Source organism: Populus nigra, chromosome 7 (genome assembly GCF_951802175.1).
Source record: "Populus nigra chromosome 7, ddPopNigr1.1, whole genome shotgun sequence".
Classification (NCBI taxonomy): domain Eukaryota; kingdom Viridiplantae; phylum Streptophyta; class Magnoliopsida; order Malpighiales; family Salicaceae; genus Populus; species Populus nigra.
This window is the reverse complement of record NC_084858.1, coordinates 11,074,427-11,097,746: the sequence shown is the minus strand read 5'-3', so window position 1 is coordinate 11,097,746 and position 23,320 is coordinate 11,074,427. Positions and strand designations below refer to the sequence as shown.

The following is a 23,320-nucleotide window of genomic DNA, read 5'->3' as shown; positions in this document are numbered from 1 at the left end:
ATAATTATGAGATTTTTTGTCACAACCTCAAAAAAATTCAATTAATATATATTCGTTTAACTCCTACATAAAGGGTAAATGGAGCAATTTTATTATTATTGTTAAGTTCACTGAAATTTCGGCAGAGTCTCCTTTATACCGGGAGATCCCAAGTTATCGACAATTTATCCTGCACATAATTACAATCACATCCTACCCATAATCACATCTATAATTGGTACATTCAATCATTTTATTCATTCAAGAATATACTTAGGACAAATCTTCATTCTCAATCTCCATCTCATATCACATGCATAAGTTAGTAATTAAAAGGACCATCCAAGCACTGAAATTTCATATATAAGCAGAACACAGTTTAGTGTTCTGAACATAAGCTATTACGCTATAATTTTTTCAAGTATAGATTAATACATTAATAATCCAAAAACAAAATAATATAAGGAGTATACTATTATATTCAAGTTACATGTTTAATGCATAACAAAATTACATGAAAAATCCCAAAGTTCCTAACTTATATAAATGGGATAAGGAACCTAAATTCTACTCCTGACGTGAATGGGAGGGACCTGCAAAACATAAATTTTCCATACAATTAAAAATAACTAAAATACAAACAATTCACAAAAGAAAATTTATACAACACATCTACCTACTTAAGTCATATACAATTTCAATACACCACCACCAACCCCTTTTGAGAATTATCCAGTTTATTTCCTTTAACTACTTCTCCCTACATTAAGAAGACTACTATTGACACTAATGACCTCCATTAGTGTCTTTAGTTGCCCATCCTGGGGTCAACTAATCAGATTCATGAAAATGCCGGCACTAACACGGCCATTGGTGTCATTAACTATTTTTGGACCGAAATAGTTAATTACTGTTCTATGCTACCTTGAGAGGTCCTCGGGTATGTCGATGTCAAGGATTCTTGACATCATTAGCTTTCACCTCGGAAAGCTAATCAAGTCTATAAGTTTTGCCGATATCGACGTCACCCGCCAATATCATTAACTATTCTGAATCCAAATAGTTAATCAAGTTTATAAATTTTACCGATATCGACGTCACTTGCCAATATCATTAACTATTCTGAACCCGAATAGTTAATCAAGTTTTATATTTCTCCTCCCATGTACCGGTAATGTCGATGTTAACCAGCTTGGCTAACATCATTAGCCTCCCATATCAGGGACAAGCTAATCAAATTCGAGAAACAGTCATTACCAAAATTCATTGTTACTGTTCATTTCCTAAAAAAAAAAACCCATAATTTAAATTTAGTCCTCCATTTCTATTTTCCCATCATTTAACCTTTCCTTTCCCCCTTTTCTTTTCCTCATCAATACGCATCCTATTTTCCCATCTTTTACCAATCTTTGTTTCTCACTTACATTCCTCATTATTATCCTTTCACATTTTCAGCTCATTAGTAGTCCAAGTGGACATCATGAATTCAATTTTGATCACAGTTTATTCTTCTTCTTTTTTTGAAGATCAAGACACTTTACGAAGGGCAAGGAAACAAATTCTACCCTTAATATGGCTAAATTTCACCGTTTTATCAACTTGGCCGAAACTGCCAACAGGGGTGGCAGCTTGACCTCTCCTCAGATTTTCATTTGTTTTTGGAGTTCCAGGACTCCAAATTAAACAGGGTTAGACTCGTTGGAAAGCTAACACTCCCAGCTACAACTTCTATGAATGGACCCTCCCTAGATTCTATCATCTTCAGGTCCAAATTCCCTCAGGAACTAGGGCAACAAACCTACGTACCCTGTTTTGTCAATGGAGAAGGTACCTACAATTTTTATCTCCAATCCTACTTCCCGATCAATTTCAGCCATGTTTTCACCTTACCTGGAACGTAGGTTCCTCTCTCTTATAAGTTACAATTTGTAACTACACTACATCAGCACATCTAATTAATTAACAGTGGAGACATGCGTTCTCCTCCTCTGTTTTTTTCTTCCCTTCCAGTGGCCGATCCTTAAATCGATTCCCTCTCTCTCTCTCTCTCTCTCTCTCTCTCTCTTTATCTACACTCAATCACCATATTTCCTTATTATTCACCTCTTGAAACCTATTTTAATTTTGCAATAAGGAAAACAACACAAACTATCAAAATTTCCTTTCTTTCCTTACAATTCCATGGTCGACCACTATTTCCTCATAGTCTTTGATTTTGTTGAAATCTTCTTTGCATAATTCCATCCTTTTTAGGCAACCTATGCTGCTTAACTCATTTAGTTCCAATTAATTCCACACTTCCCCAAATTTTACTCAAGGACCCTAATCTTTCAAACTACAAATTAATGCACAATTCTTGCATGAATTTAATTTGGCTTTCCCAATTGGTTTAGAACTTCATACCTGGAGGAAAATTTAGGTTTGATTTCTGATTTGATTAAAGTTTCCTAACCCCTTTCTTCTCTACAAGCAGCCAACCTCCCACTCCCTCTTCTCTTAGCAATTTCATCACTTTTCTTCTTGCAAATCTCCTGCCCAAGTTTGTCTTCCCACGTAGAAATTCTAAGGTTTGTGTAGGTATAGAAATTTAGGTGTTTTCTCTTAGGGTTGGTGAAGGAAAATCTGAAAATTTTCCCTTCCCTTTTCTTTTTGTTACCTCCTCGGTCATGAATGAGAGAAGGGATGGGTATTTATAGTCCCATCTCTTCTTAATTCATTTTGGTCCCATTTTTCTCCCATTTTTTTCTTATTTTAGCCCCCTTTTTTATATATATAACAACATTTTTGAATTATTATAAACTCCCCCCCTTTTTGTATACTTTATTCTCAGGCTTCACATTTCTATTAAATTAAAACATTGTTTCTAAAATGTTCTTGGTCGATGCTCTTTTAAATATCAGATATTTATTAGAGTCGTAGAGACTGGTATATATTATATTTTTTTCTTTATAAGAGTTTGTAGTGGTTCTAATAACTTAAGGTATAAATGATACATAGAACAAATATATAGGTGTTTGTCATAAGACATGTGCACTAAACTGACCTCCATGATAATTTCATATGGAGAGATCATTTATGTCTATGGAAAGACTCATATGATGATTTTATAAGTGATTCTTAGATTTAAGATCACTAAGTTATCCTATATAAAGAATGTTATGCTTTGATCTTGTCACATGTTATCTTAACCAAGGTGACGAAGGGCTAACATTGGATATAACATGAACTATATGAAGGTACTTGAGTGATAAAGAGAGGATTTATCACCCTATGTGAATTAGAAAAAAAATTCCATCTATTCTTTAAATAGTATTAACTGAGAAATTATTGGTCATTGTTGAATGAGATTTGAAAAGAGTTTCAAATCTTATTTAAACAAAATACACTATTGTTGCTACCCAAATTTTGACCATCTGTTCTAAAAAAGTAATGACATTTGAAAAGAGTTTCAGAGTGGAATGACAATTGTTGCCATTCAAATTTCGACCTTGTTTTTTTTTTTGAAAAAAAAACTAAAAATAAAAAAAAAACCCAAAAACTATATTCTTGACGTAGTTGCGTCATTTTTGATGTCTTTTCCAAAGAATTTAAAATAAAAAAAGAAAAGGAAAAAGAAAAAGAAAAGGAAAAAATACATTTAATCTTTAGTGATTTAATTATAATTGTGGAAGGGAGAGTACCAATTTGAAAATTAAAAACCTCTCACCAAGCAACTCATTTTTTTAATTAAATGGTTTACAATCATTCCCTTAATTCAAGGATTCATTTTTCTTTCCTTTGCCTCCAAGTTATCAAATGAATGATTGAGATTTATTCTTGAAATTTAATGGTTAATCTTGGTTTACCTTGCCTTGAGCCAAAGAAAAAATTACATATAAACAGATGTTCACACAAAAGGAGAGAGGGAGAGTAATTTTAAGAAAGCATAAGCACTACCACAATCTTTATATTTACCGACAGAATTTTTTGTCGGTATTATACTATCATTCTGTTGGTAATTAATTTACCAACGAAATCACCGATAAAATTACTCTGTCGGTGAATCTTTCGTTGGTAATTTTTTTTCCGTTGGTAATAAAAAAATATTATTCGATGGATTTACTGACAGAAAAAGCGCGCACAAAAAAATAAATTACCCGCTTCATTCTGTCAGTATTTCCCTTGGACAAATACCGTATGTAATTTCGTCGGTGATTATTTAAAAATAATTTTTAAAAAATCCATTTTACAAAACTATAAAATAATTAAATTAATTTAAATCAACACTCTATTATTATAATAATTATTATTTTTTGGTAATAGTTGAAAGTTTTATTAAGAAAAAGACTACAAAGATAATAGTATAACTTACAATCAACACTCTATTATACTCAAAACGCTTGAAAAAAGAAGAAGAAAATCAACTCAAACAAATTTGCAACAAAAAAATAACACAAAAAATAAATTCAACTATAAAAATTCATATGAAAAAACAAAGTTACGATTGCTAAAAATTTAAAAATCCTATAAATAAATCAATTAAAAGTTGATCCACTACCAGAAATTCGCTAAATACCAACGGATTTACCGACGGAATATTTCTGTCGGAATTTTGAGGTCGAAATTACCGACGGAAACTTTCTGTCTGTAATTCAGTCTGTAATTACCGACGGAAACTTTTCCATCTGTAATTCAATCGGTAAATACCGACGGAAAATTTCCGTCGGTAGTTACCGACTGAATTACGGACAGAAAAGTTTCCGAATTTAAAAAAAAGGTGGGTCGCTGACGTGGAGGTTTTGGCTGGTTATTTTTTTCCGACGGATTCAAAACGACAGCCCGTATAGTGCCCGTACAGTGATGCGACCGGTTCGCCGTTTAAATTGCCGACGGACTCACCGAGGGATTTGAAATGGAAGATCCGTACGGTGACGTGTCTATGTTTCCATCAGAATCACCGACGTAATAACCGACGGAGTTTTCGTCGGTGAAACCGTCAGAAAAAGTTAATATATGACAGCTCTGCCGACCCTCTCATCCCCTATTTCTCCTTCTTCTTTCTCATCCCAACTCTCCCCATCTGCAAACAACTAGCCCCCCCAAAAAAAAAATCTTCCTCATATCAGCACAACAAGTTATATTTCTTGAAGTTTTGTGGTCACAGCAGCCGTGTTCTGATTTACCGACGGATTTTATCAATTTTTGTAAGTAATTATATCTTTTTAAATTTTAAGATTTAATTAAATGTCAATTTTATTGTTTTTTTAGTATATGTATTTTGTTAGTAGATGTACATGTTTTATTGTTATTTCTCAAACAAACTTGTAGTATATGAATGTATAATTTTGTACCTGTTATGGTTTGTTTTAGATTTTGTAAGATTGTATTTGTTTGTAAATTGTTATTTCTTTATGGAATTACCGAATTACATGTGCTATTTTGAAATAATTAATAGCTTGCTTAATGGGCCCGTTTAAAGTTTTATCAATGGTATTGCGGAGTGGTAATTTCTGTAAATTTATATATTTTAATTTGTATGGACGTTGATAAATGATAATGAATATTTAATATTTATGAGAAGTTGTGATTGGTTTGTTGGATAATCTCGAGGTAAAGTAATATTTTTACAAGTTTATTTACCTAACTTAGTTAATTAATACATGATGTCATCATAATTTTATAGAGGTTCGATATAAGTCATGGATGATCGTTCATGGATGTATCGAGATTCACCACAAGGATTGCGGAGGATGGATTATTGTAATGGGGTTCAGGGTTTTATTAATTTCGCAACATCTATTCCCAGAAATTTTACTGGAGGCGGTATTAGGTGTCCATGCAGGAAGTGTGAAAATAAAAAGTATCTGCATCCAGATGCTGTAATGATGCATCTTCTACACAAAGGGTTTATGGAGAATTACCAGTGTTGGTATGCACATGAAGAAGTATTTGTTAGCGAGAGTGAGAGGAGAATGGAAGAAACGGTGGTTGGGTCTACTTCTAGTGCTAGCAACGTGCATGAAACGGCAAATGACAACACTAATTCTTACAGAAATATGGTTATGGATGCAATGAGAATGAATCAAGGTAATGGCAGTCAATGTCCAATCGTAGAAGAAGAACCTAATGTAGATGCAGCTAGGTTTTTTGATTTGTTGAAAGATTCTGACAAATTATTATGGGATGGCTGCACGAACCACAGTAAATTATCGGCCGTAGCACAGGTGTTCACCATCAAGTTAGATCACGGGTTGAGTGAGGCCGGGTATGACAAGATTATTGAATGGGCAAGAAGCATTTTACCTGAAGGGCGGCATTGATGTGGACTATCAATGATTTTCCAGCTTATGGAATGCTTTCTGGTTAGAGCACGCATGGGAAACTCGCATGTCCATACTGCATGGAAAACAACAAGGTATTCACGCTAGCAAATAGAGGCAAAGCTTTTTTTTTTTACTGTCACCGTCGCTTCTTGCCACTTCATCACAGGTACAAAAAGAAGAGAAAAGATTTCTTTGTTGGCAGAGTTGAAAAAGATGTTGCATCCCCGCGTCTTTCTGGTGAAGAATTGCATTATGTTGTCTCAGAGTACGGTGACATTGTGTTTGGCCTTCAATCAGGTAAGCAAAAGTTTCGTGGTTTTGGTTTGACCCATAATTGGGTAAAGCGAAGTATCTTTTTTGAGCTTCCTTATTGGAAGACCAATCTGCTCCGCCATAACCTTGACGTCATGCACATCGAAAAGAACATGTTTGAGAATATTTTCAACACCGTCATGGATGTGAAGGGGAAGACAAAGGACAACATCAAGGCTAGATTGGATATAGCTTTATACTGTAACCGTAAAAATATGGAGTTGGTTTATGATGAGTCACGGGTCGCAAAACCAAGAGCAAGCTTCGTGTTAGAGAAAAACGCACAACTGCTAGTCTACAAATGGCTTAAGAGTCTGCGTTTTCCGAATGGACATGCATCGAACATATCAAGGCTGGTTAATATAGAGGACTGCAGATTGTATGGAATGAAGAGTCATGACTGCCACATGTTTATGCAAACACTCATCCCATTAGCTTTTCGTGATTTGTTGCCAAAGGGAATATGGGATGCACTCACGGAGATAAGTCATTTCTTCAGAGATATATGCTCCAGCAAGTTGAATGTTGATCACATTGAGAGGCTTCAAACGAATATCGTCGAGACACTATGCAAACTTGAGATGATATTCCCTCCATTTTTTGACTCAATGAAGCATCTCCCTATACATCTACCGTTCGAGGCAAAAGCTGGAGGACCAGTCCAATATAGATGGATGTACCCATTCGAACGGTTAGATATTACAGTTGCACTGTAATTTATATATAAAAGTATTTTCTATGTTTTTCTTAATTGAAAATACTTAATTAATTCAATACAGGTACTTGTTTAATCTCAAGAAAAAGGTTAAGAACAAGACGCATGTTGAGGCTTCGATATGTGAGGCTTATATTGTTGAGGAGATCTCAACATTTATCTCGTACTATTTCGAACCTCATCTGAGATCGAGAATCAATCGCGTTCCACGACATGATGATGGCGGTGAAGTGCCTTCCAGTGGGAACTTGTCAATATTCTCTAATACTGAATGACCTACACCTAAAAATGCCGTAAGAGGAAGATATTTATTGGAAATAGAGTTCAAACAAGCACACAACTATGTTCTATTTAACTGTGATGAGCTGAGACCTTTTATTCAGTAAGTTTATACTAATTAAACTTTGTTAGTAATATACTGTTCATTATATATTGTAATATCATACACTCATTATCTCTTGCAGGCAATATCGTCAATATTTGCTCTCCAATAACTCACAACTGACCGAATCCCAGATCTTTCAATTACAAGATGAGCAGTTTGCCACGTGGTTCAGAACACATGTAAGCATTATCACAAACTCATTCTAGCTTGCAAAATTATTGTATGTATGCATGTCATTACGAGATTCTCGTTCATTTACTGTTTATTGATGTATATTACATATAAGGTTTATCAAATGGGAAGGACTGCACCTAAGTCATTGTCTTCACTAAGCCTAGGGCCTGAATGAAAATGTAAGTGCTACAACGGGTATTTTGTCAATGGATATGTTTTCCATACTGAAGAATACGGGCAAGGAAGAAAGACATACAACAGCAGTGTTTGTGTTAAGGGATCCACTAGTAGTGAGTTAGAAGTTGACTACTATGGTAGATTAGAAGAGGTCGTCGAACTGCAATATCATAACGAGCAGAATATAGTGTTTTTATTCAAATGCTATTGGTATGACACGACTAACAGAGGAATCAGAGTTGATCCGCATTATGGTCTAGTTGAAATCAACTCAAAAGCTAGACTCCGCAACATAAACGATGTCTTTGTTTTCGCAAAGCAATGTCAACAAGTTTATTACACATACACCCCTTCATTTAGAAAGGATCGATCAAGAGTGGATTGGTTGTCCGTTTTAAAAACGAAACCCCGGGGTCGTGTCGAGGTTGTTCAGGATGAGAACGAAGACACAAGTGTGCGAGATGAATTCTTTCAAGTTAGTGAGGTGGTTGAACCATATCGAGTTGCTCCTTCGATTGAATTGGAAGAAAATTCAAATTTTCGTGTTTTCGATGATAGTCTTGTTGATGTTGACGCATAGGAGTTAAATTTTGTTTTGAGCTCTAGCGGACAACCAAATATCGATGAAGAAGATGATATTCATATTGAAGATTGCGATGAAGGTGATGACAATTCAATTGATGACGAACAAGAAGAAAATTCTGACTAAGTACCAAAATGAAGCCCTATGTAAAACCTTTTTTTCATGTAATTTAGATTATGAATGATATATATATTTTGAAATACAAAATATTTATTACTTGAAATAATTAGTTCAAATGCCACAATTATGAGATAATTACTTGAAATAATTATTGATCATGGATGATATATTTTGTGACATGAAATAATTACTTGAAATGCCACCAAATCACCAACGGACTTAAGTCCGTCGGCATTTCACAGAGAGTTCGAAAATAATTACTTGAAATGCCACCTAATCACTGACGGCCACACTGACGGACTTAAGTCCGTCGGCATTTCACAGAGAGTTCAAAAATAATTACTTGAAATGCCACCCAATCACCGACGGCCACACCGACGGACTTAAGTCCATCGGTAAGTTGTCGGCGGGTCAATTTTACCGACAACATTACCGACGGACCGCCTGAATTTCAAAGGGTTGCGCATTAAATGCGCCTCTGACCGCCTAATATTGCCGACGGAATTACCGACGGACCACGAAAAATATGGAGGGTCATTAAAAATTTTGGTGCGAAATTCAAAATTTACCAACGGATTTTTAACACATCACCGACGGAATAAATTAAAATAATAATTAATTTTATATCCGTTGGGGAATCCGTCGGTACAATTGCCATATAAGTTCAAGTGACCGCCCGTTCAGTTTATTTTTTCTTCTCCTTCGTTTCTCTCCTTCGGTGAATCCTCTCCATTCTTCAAAGCTTTGGCCTCCAATCTCTAGCAAGTTTTCTTCATCATCTTCATCAGTTTAAAAGGTTAGTGTTTCCTCTATTTTATTTTACTTTAATAGTTTCTTTTTGCTATTTTTTTTTGTTATTTTTTTGATTTGGTGTATTTTTTGTAATGTAGATAAAGTCTATAGTTTTTTTTGCATAATTCATTGCTAAAGTCTATAGTTTTTTTTTTGAATTTATTGAATATTTTTTATTGTTGTATTGGCATAATTATTATTAGTTAATTTGTTGAATTTTTATTGTTAATGTTGAATTTACCATAGAATTAGTAATTGAATATGTTGAAATAATTATTAGTTTTACTTTATTATTGCATGATTTGTGTTTAATTTTTTCCATTTATTTTAATTGTTATTCTAGAGTTTTTTTTTTAATTTATTGTTTTGTTGTATTGGCATAATTATTGAATAATTACTTGAATTGTAATTGTTAATGTTGAATTTACCGTAGAATTAGTAATTGAATATGTTGGAATAATTATTAGTTTTACTCTATTATTGCATGCTTTGTGTTTAATTTTTTCCATTTATTTTGATTGTTATTCTAGAGTTTTTATTTATTTATTGTTTTTTTGTATTGGCATGATTATTAAATAATTACTTGAATTGTAATTCTTAATGTTGAATTTACCTTAGGATTAGTAATTGAATATGTTGGAATAATTAGTATAGATTGGGTAAATTGGTTGTGGCTATTGTTAATATGTGCAGGTTTGTGGATTTGGGTAGTATCCGGTATAGGGGAGGTGCTGTCGAATTTTTTTTTACATTTGAATTTAATTATATAATTATTTGTATCAAATTGTATAGATGCGTAGAACGAAAACCAGAGCTGATCGCTCAGGTGCGGTCGCAGCTAGTTCGTCTAGCAGCGAGGATGATATTTCCTTAGGTGCCTCTCAAGAAGAGGCACCTACACCACCTGCGCCGTCAACCGATGCTGCCTCTTCCAGCGGTACTTCACAACGCAGAGGCGGCGTGCCTTCGCAGCGGAATTAATGTACCCGCAAGTATGAGGCACAGTGAAAGGACAACCTTTCAATGTAAGTTTGTTAAGGTTTTAGTTTTTTTTAGAAAAAATTACAACATAATTTATGAAGTAATCACTATTGAATTTATTTCATTTATTTTCAGGTTCACAAACATTGAAGCCGCCCGAGTAATATCATCGGCGTTTAAATCAAATCAATGCATGGTTTAACAGGTTTGAGATTGGTATTAATTTATAATTTTCAGCTTATTAATATAATTGTAAATAAATTATTATTTTTATTTAAACTTGTTTATTTATACAAAGCACAAATTCTGCTGGGACATTGAGCATAACACTGTTGTGAGGAGGGTGTGGGAAAATCATGCGGCAACTAGGTAAGATCGAAAACAATACAGGATTTTTTTTAGGCAAAAATTTATGTTTTGAAATGTAATTTTTGGTTGCATGAAGCAGGTTGTGTGATTTTTGGTATGAAGCACAGAAAAAGGCAAAAAAAACCGCGAGGGATAGGGGTTTCCAAGGCTGGAACGATGTTGCGGTTTGGAGGGATTTCAAACCGATATACATCCCGGAAGATATATGGCCGCACTATCTTGAGCACGTGACGTCTGAGCGGTTCACACGATGCTCACAGTCCGGTGCTGGCAACTGGAATCAGCCAATTCATGGCGGGGTGACAACTCACACTAGCGGCTCCGTTCCGTTTGTTGCACATGCAAAACGGATGGTAAGATTAATTTAAATGAAATATATCGTTAAATTCAGTTGTTGTTAATATATCTTTTTTCATTATAGGCTGCGTCTCTTGGACGTGAGCCGAGCCCGATGGAGCTGTTTGTGGAGACGCACGTGCGGAGTCAAGACCGCCAGTTGAAGGAGGCGTAACAGTTCGTTGATAACCGTGCTCAGCATTTCGTGGTATGTTTGTTCAACCATTTTATTTTGTAAGTTATTATGTAAGTTATTATGTTTATTGTATTGAATATGATGATTACTTTTTATTTTTATTTTCAGGAGACCTATAATAATCGGTTGAGGGAGAGATACGGGGACGATACTTTGACCCATCCGGAATTCGATCCGGATTTGTGGATGGAGGTTGGCTCGTCAGGTGGACCCGATAAAAATTGGGTTTACGGGCTCTCCAACACTACGGCCGACAACTTGCGGTCGACCCGTAGTGTTTCAACTGTTGGGAGCTCCCAATCAATATCGAGCTCCCAATCTAAGGAGTTTGTGGCTTTGCAGCAACTCACCGAGAAATACGATAACCTACAAGCGGAGTACGCACAACTCAAAGTGTCTCATGCACAACAAAGAGCGGAGTCTGAGCAATTCAAAGCGTCTCAAGCACAACAAAAAGCGGAGTATGAAGCGGCTCAAGAATAGCAAAAAGCGGCTTATAACCAGCTTTACGAAATGATTATGAAATTGTTAAATAGTGGAACATGTGCGCCTAATCCTTTTTGGTCGTATAACCACCAGCCTCCACCAGGATCTCCTCCTCCTCCTCCTCCTCCTCCTCCTCAAGCTCCATCATCTTTATATTAATTTGTAATCAACATTATTTACCTTTAAAACTTCATTTATTATTTTTCTTGAAACATATTCAGTTTGTAATGAATATTATTTAACTTGTTTTTTTTTTATGTTTAATATAAATTTTATTTGCATAATTGGTTTGTATTACAATTAATTTATATAGTTTTATATTATATATCCTAAATAATTTTTTAAAAACAAATTAAGAAAAAAACTATTACCAAGGATTTTACTGACGGATGAATTCTGTCAGTATTTTAAACACTCACCGACAGAATTACCAACGGAATTAATCCGTCGGCATTTAACACAATCACCGACGAATTTACAGACGGACATATTCTGTCGGTATTTCATACACTCACCGATAGATTTACCGATGGATATTTTCCATCGGTAAATCACAATATACTGACGGACTAAAAATCCGTCAGTATATTTCAAGCGGGAATATTTTTTTTTTGGCACGCAAATTCCATCTGTAAAACCATCGGCAAATGGTTTTTTTGTTTTTCCGACCGATATAGCGACGGAATGGGGAATCACCGACGAAGGTAAAGCCGACGGACATAATCCGTCGGTGAGTATGTCGTTAAAATAATCACCGACGAACTTCTAATCACACACCGACGGAATTTGTCCGTCGGTAAAACTGTGAAATCTTGTAGTGATCTCATATGAAAAAAAAAATCCTACAACAATATTCATATAATTATTAAGAAAAAAAATTAAAGATAAAATAAAAAAACAAATATAGTGAAAACGAAATGAAAAAGAAAAAAAAAGAAAAATGTTACCTTAATGTGGTTGCAAGTGAAGCTAAGAAAAAAAAAAGAAATTCGTAAAGCATATTAATTAAAAAAAATCTAAGAAGAAAAAAGAAGAAAGGAGTAGAATACATACCTGAGTATGGAGGAGAAGAGAAGGAGTTGAGGAGAGGAGATAAGAGAAAGAAATGGATATTGATGTTTTTTACATATAGGGAAGAAGAAGAAGAAAGGAGCCCCGTCTATTGTGAAATAAGAGATTTTAGGCTTTTTATTGGGGCGTTTTATCGATGGTTTTATCGACGGATAATTAAATATAAATATTTTTAATTATTCCATCGGTGATTCCATCTGTAATATTTAATTTAAAATTTTAATTTAATAAAATTTTTTTCGAAACCGCCAAATATTACCTACAACTTTTCAATCCGTTGGTGATTCCGTCTATCATATTTAATTTAGATTTTTAATTTAATCAAAATTTTTCAGAAAATCGCCAAATAACACCGACGACTTTTTAATATATCGGTGATTTTGTCTGTAAAGAACAATAATTAACAGTGCAATTGGGAAGTGAACAATTCCAAAGCTTTCTGGAAAATACTGATAGAATTTTTCGTTGGTGATTCTCTTTGTAATTGACATAATGAACAATGTTTATAGTTTACCTAACGGGTTTTACCAACAATATTTAGTCCGTTGATAATTTTGTTGGTAAAAATAATACATCATCGTTTTTTTTTTATTACTTTTTTCCTACTATAATTTTTTTGGTATTTCCCTTTGTATTAATCAATTTTCTAACAGTGAAGCCATGAAAAGGAGATAATTAGTTAAAACAACAACCAATACCACAGACAGCAGTCAACCTTCGTCACCTCTGCATTGTGAGCAGCATTGGAAGATCTTTTTCAGCATCAGTCACGTCCAACAACCAAGCAACGTCCACTCCCTCTCCTTTTCTGTTCATAGCAGCTTCATTTTTCTTGTTCCAACCGAGAGACTACAATCACAGCAACAGCACTGTGAACAGCAGCAAAAGATCCAGCCGTAACCAGTTTCACCAGCAGCTCCTCCTCTCAGTAACGTGAGCAATAGTTCAGCCTAACATGACCAGCTTCACATAAACTATCTCCTCAGCCATGCAACAACAGTTCAGCCTTCATTTTCTCTACACTGTAAGCAGCAATGAAATACATTCTTCATCAGCAACCACTGGTTCCATCGTGACCAGTTGTAATCCAATAGCTTCCTTCAAGTAACAAATCGTGCAACAGCAAGTTTTTGCCTCTCCATCACAGCAGACCCAAGGTTCAGCAGAGCAATAACACTAGCATTAACTTTAACTCCATCAACTTCTAATCCAGACTTTGCAGTGCAACCGTGAATGACAGCAACTTTGAACAAAACCTGTAGTGGTTCCTGCTTTCATGTCACAACTCCTTTTGTGAGGTAAAATTTATGTTTTCGGTGCAATAAAAAAGAAGGGAAAGAAAGCTTGTTTTGTTTTGATTTTTAAGCAGTGTTGAATCTAGGTGTAAGATTTATAAGTCAGTTATGGTTGTTGTTATTATTCTTTTTGATGCATGGATTCTGGGCATAAGCCATGGCGAGGTCATTATAGACTGTTTTGATCTTTCAAAAGTGAAAAAGAGTATTTATTTTTGTTCATGGGTTTGCTTGTTGGGTTAATTATTCAGGGCTTGGTGATTTAGAAAAATATTTACTGTCGTAATCTCTTTTTTTTTTTTTTTATCAATGTGTCATTTATTTATTATTGCATCACAACAAAACTTTTTATTATTATTATTTTATATCAACATCAATATTCATGATATCATTAATTATTCTATTTGATAATTTATCCATGCGGACAATAATATTTATCATTATCATTAGTCATCATTTTTCAAATGTAAACTCAATTTATACGTATATCAATACATATGATATCATTAACTACCCTTACCTAATAATTATTAATTCATTCCAACAATGATTTTCATCATTATCATTAGTCACATTTCTTAAATGACAACTCCATTTATGTCGATATCAATACCCATGACATCATTAATTACCTTCACCTAGAAATTAATATAACACAATCTCTTAGAAAAATATTTACTACCATAATCATATTTCCTTTTGGTCAATATGTCATTTATTATTGCATCGCAACAAAAACTCCTTTCTTATTATCACTTTATACTGATATCAGTATTTATGATACCATTGATTATTCTACTTAGTAATTTATCTATGCCGACACGATATTCATTGTTATTATTAATCATCTTTTTTCAGGTGACTAATCAATTTTTACTGATATCAACAACTATGATATCATTAATTATCTTAACCTAATAATTAATCCATACCGACAATAATATTCTTTGTAATCATTAGTCATATTTTTTCAAGTGTCTAATCAATTTATGCCGATATCAATATCCATAACATCATTATATCAATATTTATATGAACATAATTAGGTACCCTATCTGAAACTCTTTTTTATCTAATAAGTCTTTAATAATTTTCAATGGATAATTTCATTCATATTTATAAATTCAATTATTTTTTCCTTAACAATTATCATTTCTCTGATACTATAAAATAATTTACCATTGAATAGAGCTCATTACTAGTTATCCAATTTTTTTCTCCTAAATTTTACATTTTACCGGCCCTAAAGGCCTTTCCTTTTTCTTTTTTATCATTAAACATCGAGTTTCAACCTAATTCAGTTACAATTAGCTTAATTAAAACCATAATACTCATCAATTTTATAAAAAGTTCAAGCAAAATTCCCAACTCCCACTCTCTTTCTAGTCGAACATGTATCCTTGTAAGGGAAAGGATTTTCCTTTAAATTTGTAAAATTTTTCCACTTACTCAATGTTTATTCATGCTTCTAAATTTAATTATAACAAAAAAAATATCCTTACAATTATAAAAATCACAAAAATCCATTTTTTCATAATACCCAAGCATCACTTTAAACCTCAATATGCTAAAATCCTCAAAACCAAACACAATAAAAGTTGGTCTTATTTTGAAACAACAACCAAAAAGAAATTTGGAAGGAAATTCAAGCTTCCTGTCACCTTTGCTTTCCTCTCTCTCTCTCTCTCTCTAACATCAAATTTTATCTTCCAAGCCTTTAAACCCTTTAAAATCACTTATATTCCTTGTTTGATCACTCTCTAGCCTTATTAATTTTCTAAAACGACTATTTTTTAAGAGATTTATCAAGAAATATGAAGAACAAAAAATCTCAAATACCCTCTTAACCAAACTGCCGATTTTACGGAGAGAAAAAGAGTATTTATACTTCTTATTTTGCATATTTGCTACTTGGCCCCTAAGGATTTTAATGTTCTTTATTTTTCTCTCTATATTTTTAACAAATACTAATGTCACTCATAACTTTCTTATTGTTTAATTCACTCTTTAATATCCACTTAAATAGTTGTTATTTGAAATACACACACACATAGAGGGCTTACATTCTCCCCTTTTAAAAACATTTTGTCCTCAAAATTTCAAATTTCTACCCAGATTGAAAAATAATTCAGGATATTTCCTTCTCATTTCTAACTCTCTTTCTCAAGTTTCTTCCTCCACGTGAAAGATTTTCTATAATACCTTTACTAAAAGAATTTTCTTGTTTCTCAATTCTGTATCACTACAATCTAGAATTCGTATCGGTCTGACCTATTACCTATACTTTATGTTCTTCTACAGTCTCTTCCTCCTAAGATTCTTCTTCTATTCAGAGGAAGACGATGATGACGATGACGATGACGATGACAATGAAGTATTTGAGGCTTGTTTGTTATAGTTCTTTAATTGTCTCAAAGAGTGGGGCCTATATGTATATAACATAGACAAATACTAGTATAACAATTATACAACACAAAATACAAGGAAAAAGATAAAATATCTCTTGTACTATGTATATTAGTTTAGAGAATACCTTTTCACCAACTAAAGGAGGTAATATTGACAATCAATAAGATTTCAAAATTCATTCTCTTAATTTAGACTCAAACAAAGAGCACATTATCTGTAATAGTAAATTTCTAAATTAGAGATCCCCACACTTTTTTAGTAAAGGTATATAGAACCATCAGAACACATTATGATCCAGTTACTCCTCTAATTTTTTTTGCTAACAGTGACTTGCCTTGAAAAATATCTTTCAAGGGATTTTGTAGTCTTCTATTAAAAAAGGTGTAAGACCATACCATACTTTTTTCAGCTTTAGAAGAACTAGACAAGCTATAGTAATAATTAAATAGGTCAATAGTAGGACTTTGACCTTTCAAGTCTTAGGAATTTGTCAAAAGCTACTATAGTCATCCACCCATTTGGGTGTAACTGACCTATAGATTATAGTAGGAAAATATATCCTTAACAAAATTAGATAAAAGAAAGAATTATGCAAACTTAAACATGCATTTCAATATTTCTAGTTGCTTCTCTTGGTATTCTACTTATTCTTTCATGGAAAAGTGGAGTCCTAACATTATACCTCACTCTCATGTTAAATGTTAGTTGATTAAGAGCATTATTAGCTACAATGCTCCTATATGGATCATGAGGTTTATGTAGATTAGGTTTAGGTGTAGAAGACAATGCACCTCATGAAAAGATCTAGCTCTTGTACTCCTACTAGTGTAATAAGAAAGATTAGCCCCTTATTTCCACTAGTAGAAGTACCAGCTTTAGAGTTTTCTCTACCAAAGGTTTTTTTTTTAAAATCTAGTTAGACATATTTAAAAAGCAAGTAGAAAAATCAAGAGAAGAAATGTAAGGCTCCTTACCTCTATCTCAACACATAAAAAGAGAAAAAGAATGAGATGCTGAAGTAAAGAAAAATTATAGTAGAGATTCTACCAACAACTATTAAAGTGATTTTGGCATTCTCATATGAAACAATGATATATGTATATTCATGAGATAATTGTTATCATTAAGATGGACCAAGTTCTCCGGCCTTATCATGTACAAAACCATGTGAAAGATGTCATATGATTCTTGACATGGATGCAGACTTCAATTCTTATAAATATTGGTCATAATATTATAAGGCTTTATGATAAAGTAATTTTTTAACAATATTATGTTAGAAGTTTACTTTAGGGGGTAACTAAAATAATAAGATAAAATAGTGAACTCAGTTGGGCCTCAACCCAACCAAGCCTCAATACTCGGTTAGGCCACAACCTCACAAGGTCTCACATTTAGTTGGTCTAAGGCACAACCAAGTCTCAAGCCCAAACAAGTTCTTTTTCTCCCTCTCTTTTTAATACCACAAGCTATGAGTCTATGACAACTATACTTGGAGATATAACAAAGGAATAAAGCTACCACCTTAGGAGTTGAAAGATTTTTTTTAAAATATTACCTAGATTTTTTCATGTTTTACTGGATATAAAATGTCAGGTTTTAGCAAGAAGAGGGGGCCTTTTTCTCTCAATATAAGACATAGAAAAAACATCATACTCTCTCTACTCAATATATTTCTATTATCACTACCTAAAAATCCTAAATTGATTTTGGCACTGAAAGATTTTTTTATAGGTAACAACCCCCCTAACCATACAACTATCATCCGTGAAGTAAGCTCAGATTCATTAAAGTCATCCGTGAAGTAAGCTCAGATTCATTGAAGTGAGTTTCCAACATCATTAGTATCATAACCTTAACAGGATTGTAAATGCCTCGATGTATCCTAACCTCAATAGTTCTGAAGGAAAAACTACATTAAACAATATGTTATCAAATATAAGATCACGTTTAGACCTTTACACTTTATTTGGATGGAATACAAAACATGTAAGAAATATAATAAATGAACTAAAAAAAAAGGGTGTCCTTAAACGGTCAAAAAATTGTTCACACACTAAGAATGTACTATAGACTAGAGCAATGTATTTTTTTTCATTTTGATCCCTTAACTTTTTTTTCTTTGGCTGTGTCCTTTAATTGCAAAATTAGTAGACAATTGGTTCAAATTTGTTGGCTAGGGATGAAATTGAAATATGGAGGGCTAACTTAGAAAATGCACCGAAGATGAATGGTATGTTTAAAGTTTATGAAAAAAGTACAATTTAGTCCCCTAATTTCCAAACTTGGACTTTTTTGGACCCTTATGTTTTTATAAATTCAATTTTGATACACAACTTCTTTTCTATTTTTTCAGTCCCTTTTCGGCCACCACTATAATAGCCAAAATCTAGGTAGATAGGCGATACATTATTTGCTTTAATAGGAGATGTTTGTTTTTTTTTAAAAGACTAAATAGGGGTTGTTAGCCCCTTAAAAAGATTTAAAAAAATATATAAGGCATAGATGTATAAGTTTGAGTTTTGTTTTTTAATAGGTTCATTTCATTTCACTCCCTTAGTTTAATTCTGATTTAATCCTTTTACGTTTCTTTGTTTTCACATTTAAGTTAGGGTTAGGCAAGATTTAAATGACTACAATGTTAATTTTTTTTAACTAGATCACTATTTGAACTGTATAGACAGTTCATTGATGGCCCTCTTGGCCGAACAAGCCACACTAATATTTTTTATTTATTTAGTAACATTTATGGTGATTGATTAGTTTAGTCTGAAATAGTCGTTTAAAATATTTCATTGCATGCAAACTAAAATAATAACATTTATATTTTTTTATGCAATTATATGCGCGGGACTAATTAAAGGCTAGTGGTTTCTAAGAATAATTAGGTGAAAGGAAACGATATGACATAAAGCATTTTCTTGTTGATATTTATTACATTAAAAAAATTAAATAAAGGAAATGAAGTTTGTTTTTTTTTTAGTTTATTTGTTTTATTTAATAATCTTAATTTGAAATGAAACTCCTCCACATCCTAGATTGGACTCCTCTCCAATTAGTGCTAACATAATAAATTACTTTAGCTAAATCATAAACTTTTAAATTTCGATTGATGGTTAGTATTATTTCATATATTGATTGACTTTAAAATAATTAAATTACCTAATTGATGCCAAATGAAAAGCTTTTCCTTTCGATTTTATTTTTTATGATTATCAAGAAACATTCCAAATTTATACAATCTTTTGTAACTCTATTTTTCTTATAACAAAAATAAGAATCAGTGCTTAAAAGAAAAATTATAACTAATCAACTTTATCAGTAAAGAAGGAGTACTTCACTTGAAAAGGTTCAAAAATATTAGTGAATACTTTTTCACTCCCTTTGTAATCTTCTCTTGTGGTTGAATTGTAAAATCAAGGATAGGGATTTGATAATGGGTTTGGCACCAGCCTGGTCCATTCTAGACTACAAACAATGGTCGTTAGGGCCGAAGGTGTTTTGCTTTTGGTGTTGAAATATTAGCTAGGAAATAATGACGGGCTATATCATTATATCGCCCCAAATTAACTTTTTATGTGAAGGATGTTTTCAATTGATTGCTTTCACTTATGGAAAAATACAGTGCTGTTGAGAGAGTCCCTTCTTTCTGCCAGCATCTATGATGATAAATTTGGTAGCTAGAGATATTGTGGTTGGTTATGGACGTGGTGGAAGAAGATAAATTTAACTTCCACCAGCTTGGACTCTATGTATAGAATTATCCAAGATATATATGTCCCTTGAATGGTCAAATTGGTGCGCATTACATTAAGGATTTCTCTCCTCTAAACCCTTAATATTCCTATTTCCACCATTTATTTATTTAGTTTTAATGGTCATGGTATCCACGGGTTAGTTTCTGCATTCCAACATTGAGCTTCTTTCTAGTTACACTTAGATTTAGAACCCGAAGAATGTATTCACTTACAACTAGTTTAAATTTCAAAAAATCAAAAAAAGAGAGATTTGAATTTGAAACTTTCTAATAAAAATTCCAAGCTTTTACGCACAAGAGTGTCCTTTAGAGAGCATTTTCTAAAATATCTTTTTGTGGGGGTCAATATTATTAATATATCGGAAGGCTTATAAACCTCTCGTGCAAAAATCACGAGATCTCGGTTATTTAGTGTAGTACTGTTGCTTAGTACTGGGTAACTTAATTAGTGTAAATTCCGGGGGCATAAGCTTGTGGAAACAATTATTTTCCCTCTGAAACTACAGTCTCATGCATGGGCTTGTGATGATGTTCTTGAAATTGACATCTGCCCGATTCAAATATAACATGTGCCGGCAAGGTTTGTTCCCTCCATACTCATGAATACCTAACCTGAACACTCTTGCTTGCTCATACATCACATGAAAATATCTAGCCATTGTCAGCATATTAATTATATTTGATATGATTTCTTTATAAATAAAGTTAGGAATAAAGCATGATTGCAGGCTCCATATTGTTCTAATACTTAATGTTAGAAAGCTTGAAAATGATGCGGTCAGTTTTGTTCTTGGAGATCCTTACATGTCTTTCTATCTTCATCTTTGAACTAATGAATTTTATTGACCAACAAAACGAGATGAATTATATAGGCTAAGCTTTTTGATCAACTTTTAAGTATATGGCTAAGTGAATTTTCTATCATAACAACCAACATGATTAGTTTTGTGGGCCTATAACCTTAAATACAAAGTTATCTTACCATATAGATATGACTACCACATTTAGGAAGTATTCCCTAGATTTCTTGTCTGAGCTCCTCAATGTAATATTGCAAAATGGATGATGAACTACATCAAGAATCAATCAGCAAAGCAGCACAATTATTGGGCTAAATTGGAAAAAAAGATATGCAAAGGTAGAAGAAGCTTATTAACTTTATTCGATAACTATATATAAGATCAATTTTGAGGGAAATGAAGCTTCTGATGCTGCTTAAATTGTTATTGTTCAAATTTCTGATGCTTTCATTACAACCTAGATGGGAAGGAGAGATTTAAGAATGCTATCAGCTGAATATATACCGGATTCATTTGAAGAAGAGCAACAAATCATATGTTACATAAAAAATTAAGTTCACAATAATTTCATGACAATATTATTCATTATCTTCCACCGTTAATTTTTCACCTTTGTTTAGTAGATACTCTTTCTGCCTTGTGAAATTGTGACTCAAAGGCAACATAACTGCTGGATTACATATGCTTTATTCACTCCAATCATGAAGCTTATAACAGCTAATTCATGCTAGTGCCACCAATTTGCTATGGCAATGTTCATTGATCATCAAAAACACATCACTCAATTCATTTTCACTGTTCTCCATTGGTTTTTCACATATACAAATCATATATAGAGGAGCTCTACTCATGATGTCCATCAACCCTAAAAACCATTAATAATAAAACAACAAGAGCAACAATCACAAATCCAAACAGGAAAAGTAAAAGTCGTACACTAAACATAAAACCCCAGCACTCATCGAAATTCTAATTACCATTTGAAGAAGGTGAAGAACAATCACATACCACCTCTGTCTCCACTTCCCTCCTGTGGAAGTTTCTATGGCAACCACAAGCGGCACAAGTGAGTGCATCAGCTGTGCCTTCCTCGCCACTAGCCATGAACTCTCTGCACCCGTCAACAGCATACCCTCCAACACTAGCAGCATGATTCTTTAGACACTCTCCATATTTAACATTCCTGATAGTGAAAGAAGTCGTTGAGCTTCTTGAAGGTTCTTCCGTTCTTCTTACCACCACTTGTCGCTTCCTCATCTTGCTAGTCCCCAATTCCACACTGCCTTCTCCTCCTTCAAATCCTTGATAAACTAGGCTAGAACTCTCCAATTGGAAGACTGACCTATAATTAGAAGCTGGCATCTGGAGAGAAAGAGGGGAAAAGAGAGAGAATCAATAACTTGCTCTTAGTTGTTACTACAAGCCCTAACCCTAGAGGGTGTATTTATAACATGTAAACCGGACTTAATACATTTTATCAGGTACCATGACCTTTTAATTACTATTTACTTTTCTTTCTAACAATATATGTGTGCGTCGTAAAATATTAATTTTGCCATACACTTGCCTTTGTATCAGCTACTGTGAAATGATAATCCAACTGCCTTGACAACAGATTAGCATAGTGAAAAATAAAAGAAGGAAAACCCTAAATGATGAAAAAGCTTTACTTTTCGCGCTAAACTCTGATTGGTTTAAAGTAGAATGAACAGCTAAGATCTTAAACCTAATGTATACTGTGGCCCCTAAACTGTTGCTGATGCTAAAAGGAAGTTTTGTGGGGTGCATTGATACGATGCCAACAAAATTTGTCTAGCTAAACCTGATAACATGTCAATGTTAAGTAATCTTGCCAAACCTGTTTGAAAAGGCCTTCCATTTTCGAGTAAATCACTCAATATTATAATTGTAATTATAAGAAGAACTAAAAGACATGGGCAAAGGGAACAGTTCCATCCATTTCTTAAAATTCACTCTAGGTTATAGCAGTAAAAAAAAAATTATTTCGGTCACTGAAACTTTTTTCTCCTTCAATTTCATTAGTTCTTGTCATGTTTTTCATTTTTTATGTGTTGATATTT

At 33.3% G+C, this 23,320-nt stretch overlaps 1 protein-coding gene across 1 annotated transcript; it reads right to left on the bottom strand.

Moving 5' to 3' along the window:
* Positions 1–21,891: 21,891 nt before the first annotated feature.
* LOC133700207 (mini zinc finger protein 2-like) lies at positions 21,892–22,750 on the bottom strand. Its single transcript, XM_062123748.1, has one exon. It carries the CDS (start codon positions 22,599–22,601, stop codon positions 22,209–22,211), a length of 393 nt encoding a protein of 130 aa, XP_061979732.1. The 5' UTR covers positions 22,602–22,750; the 3' UTR covers positions 21,892–22,208.
* Between the last annotated feature and the right edge of the window lie 570 nt (positions 22,751–23,320).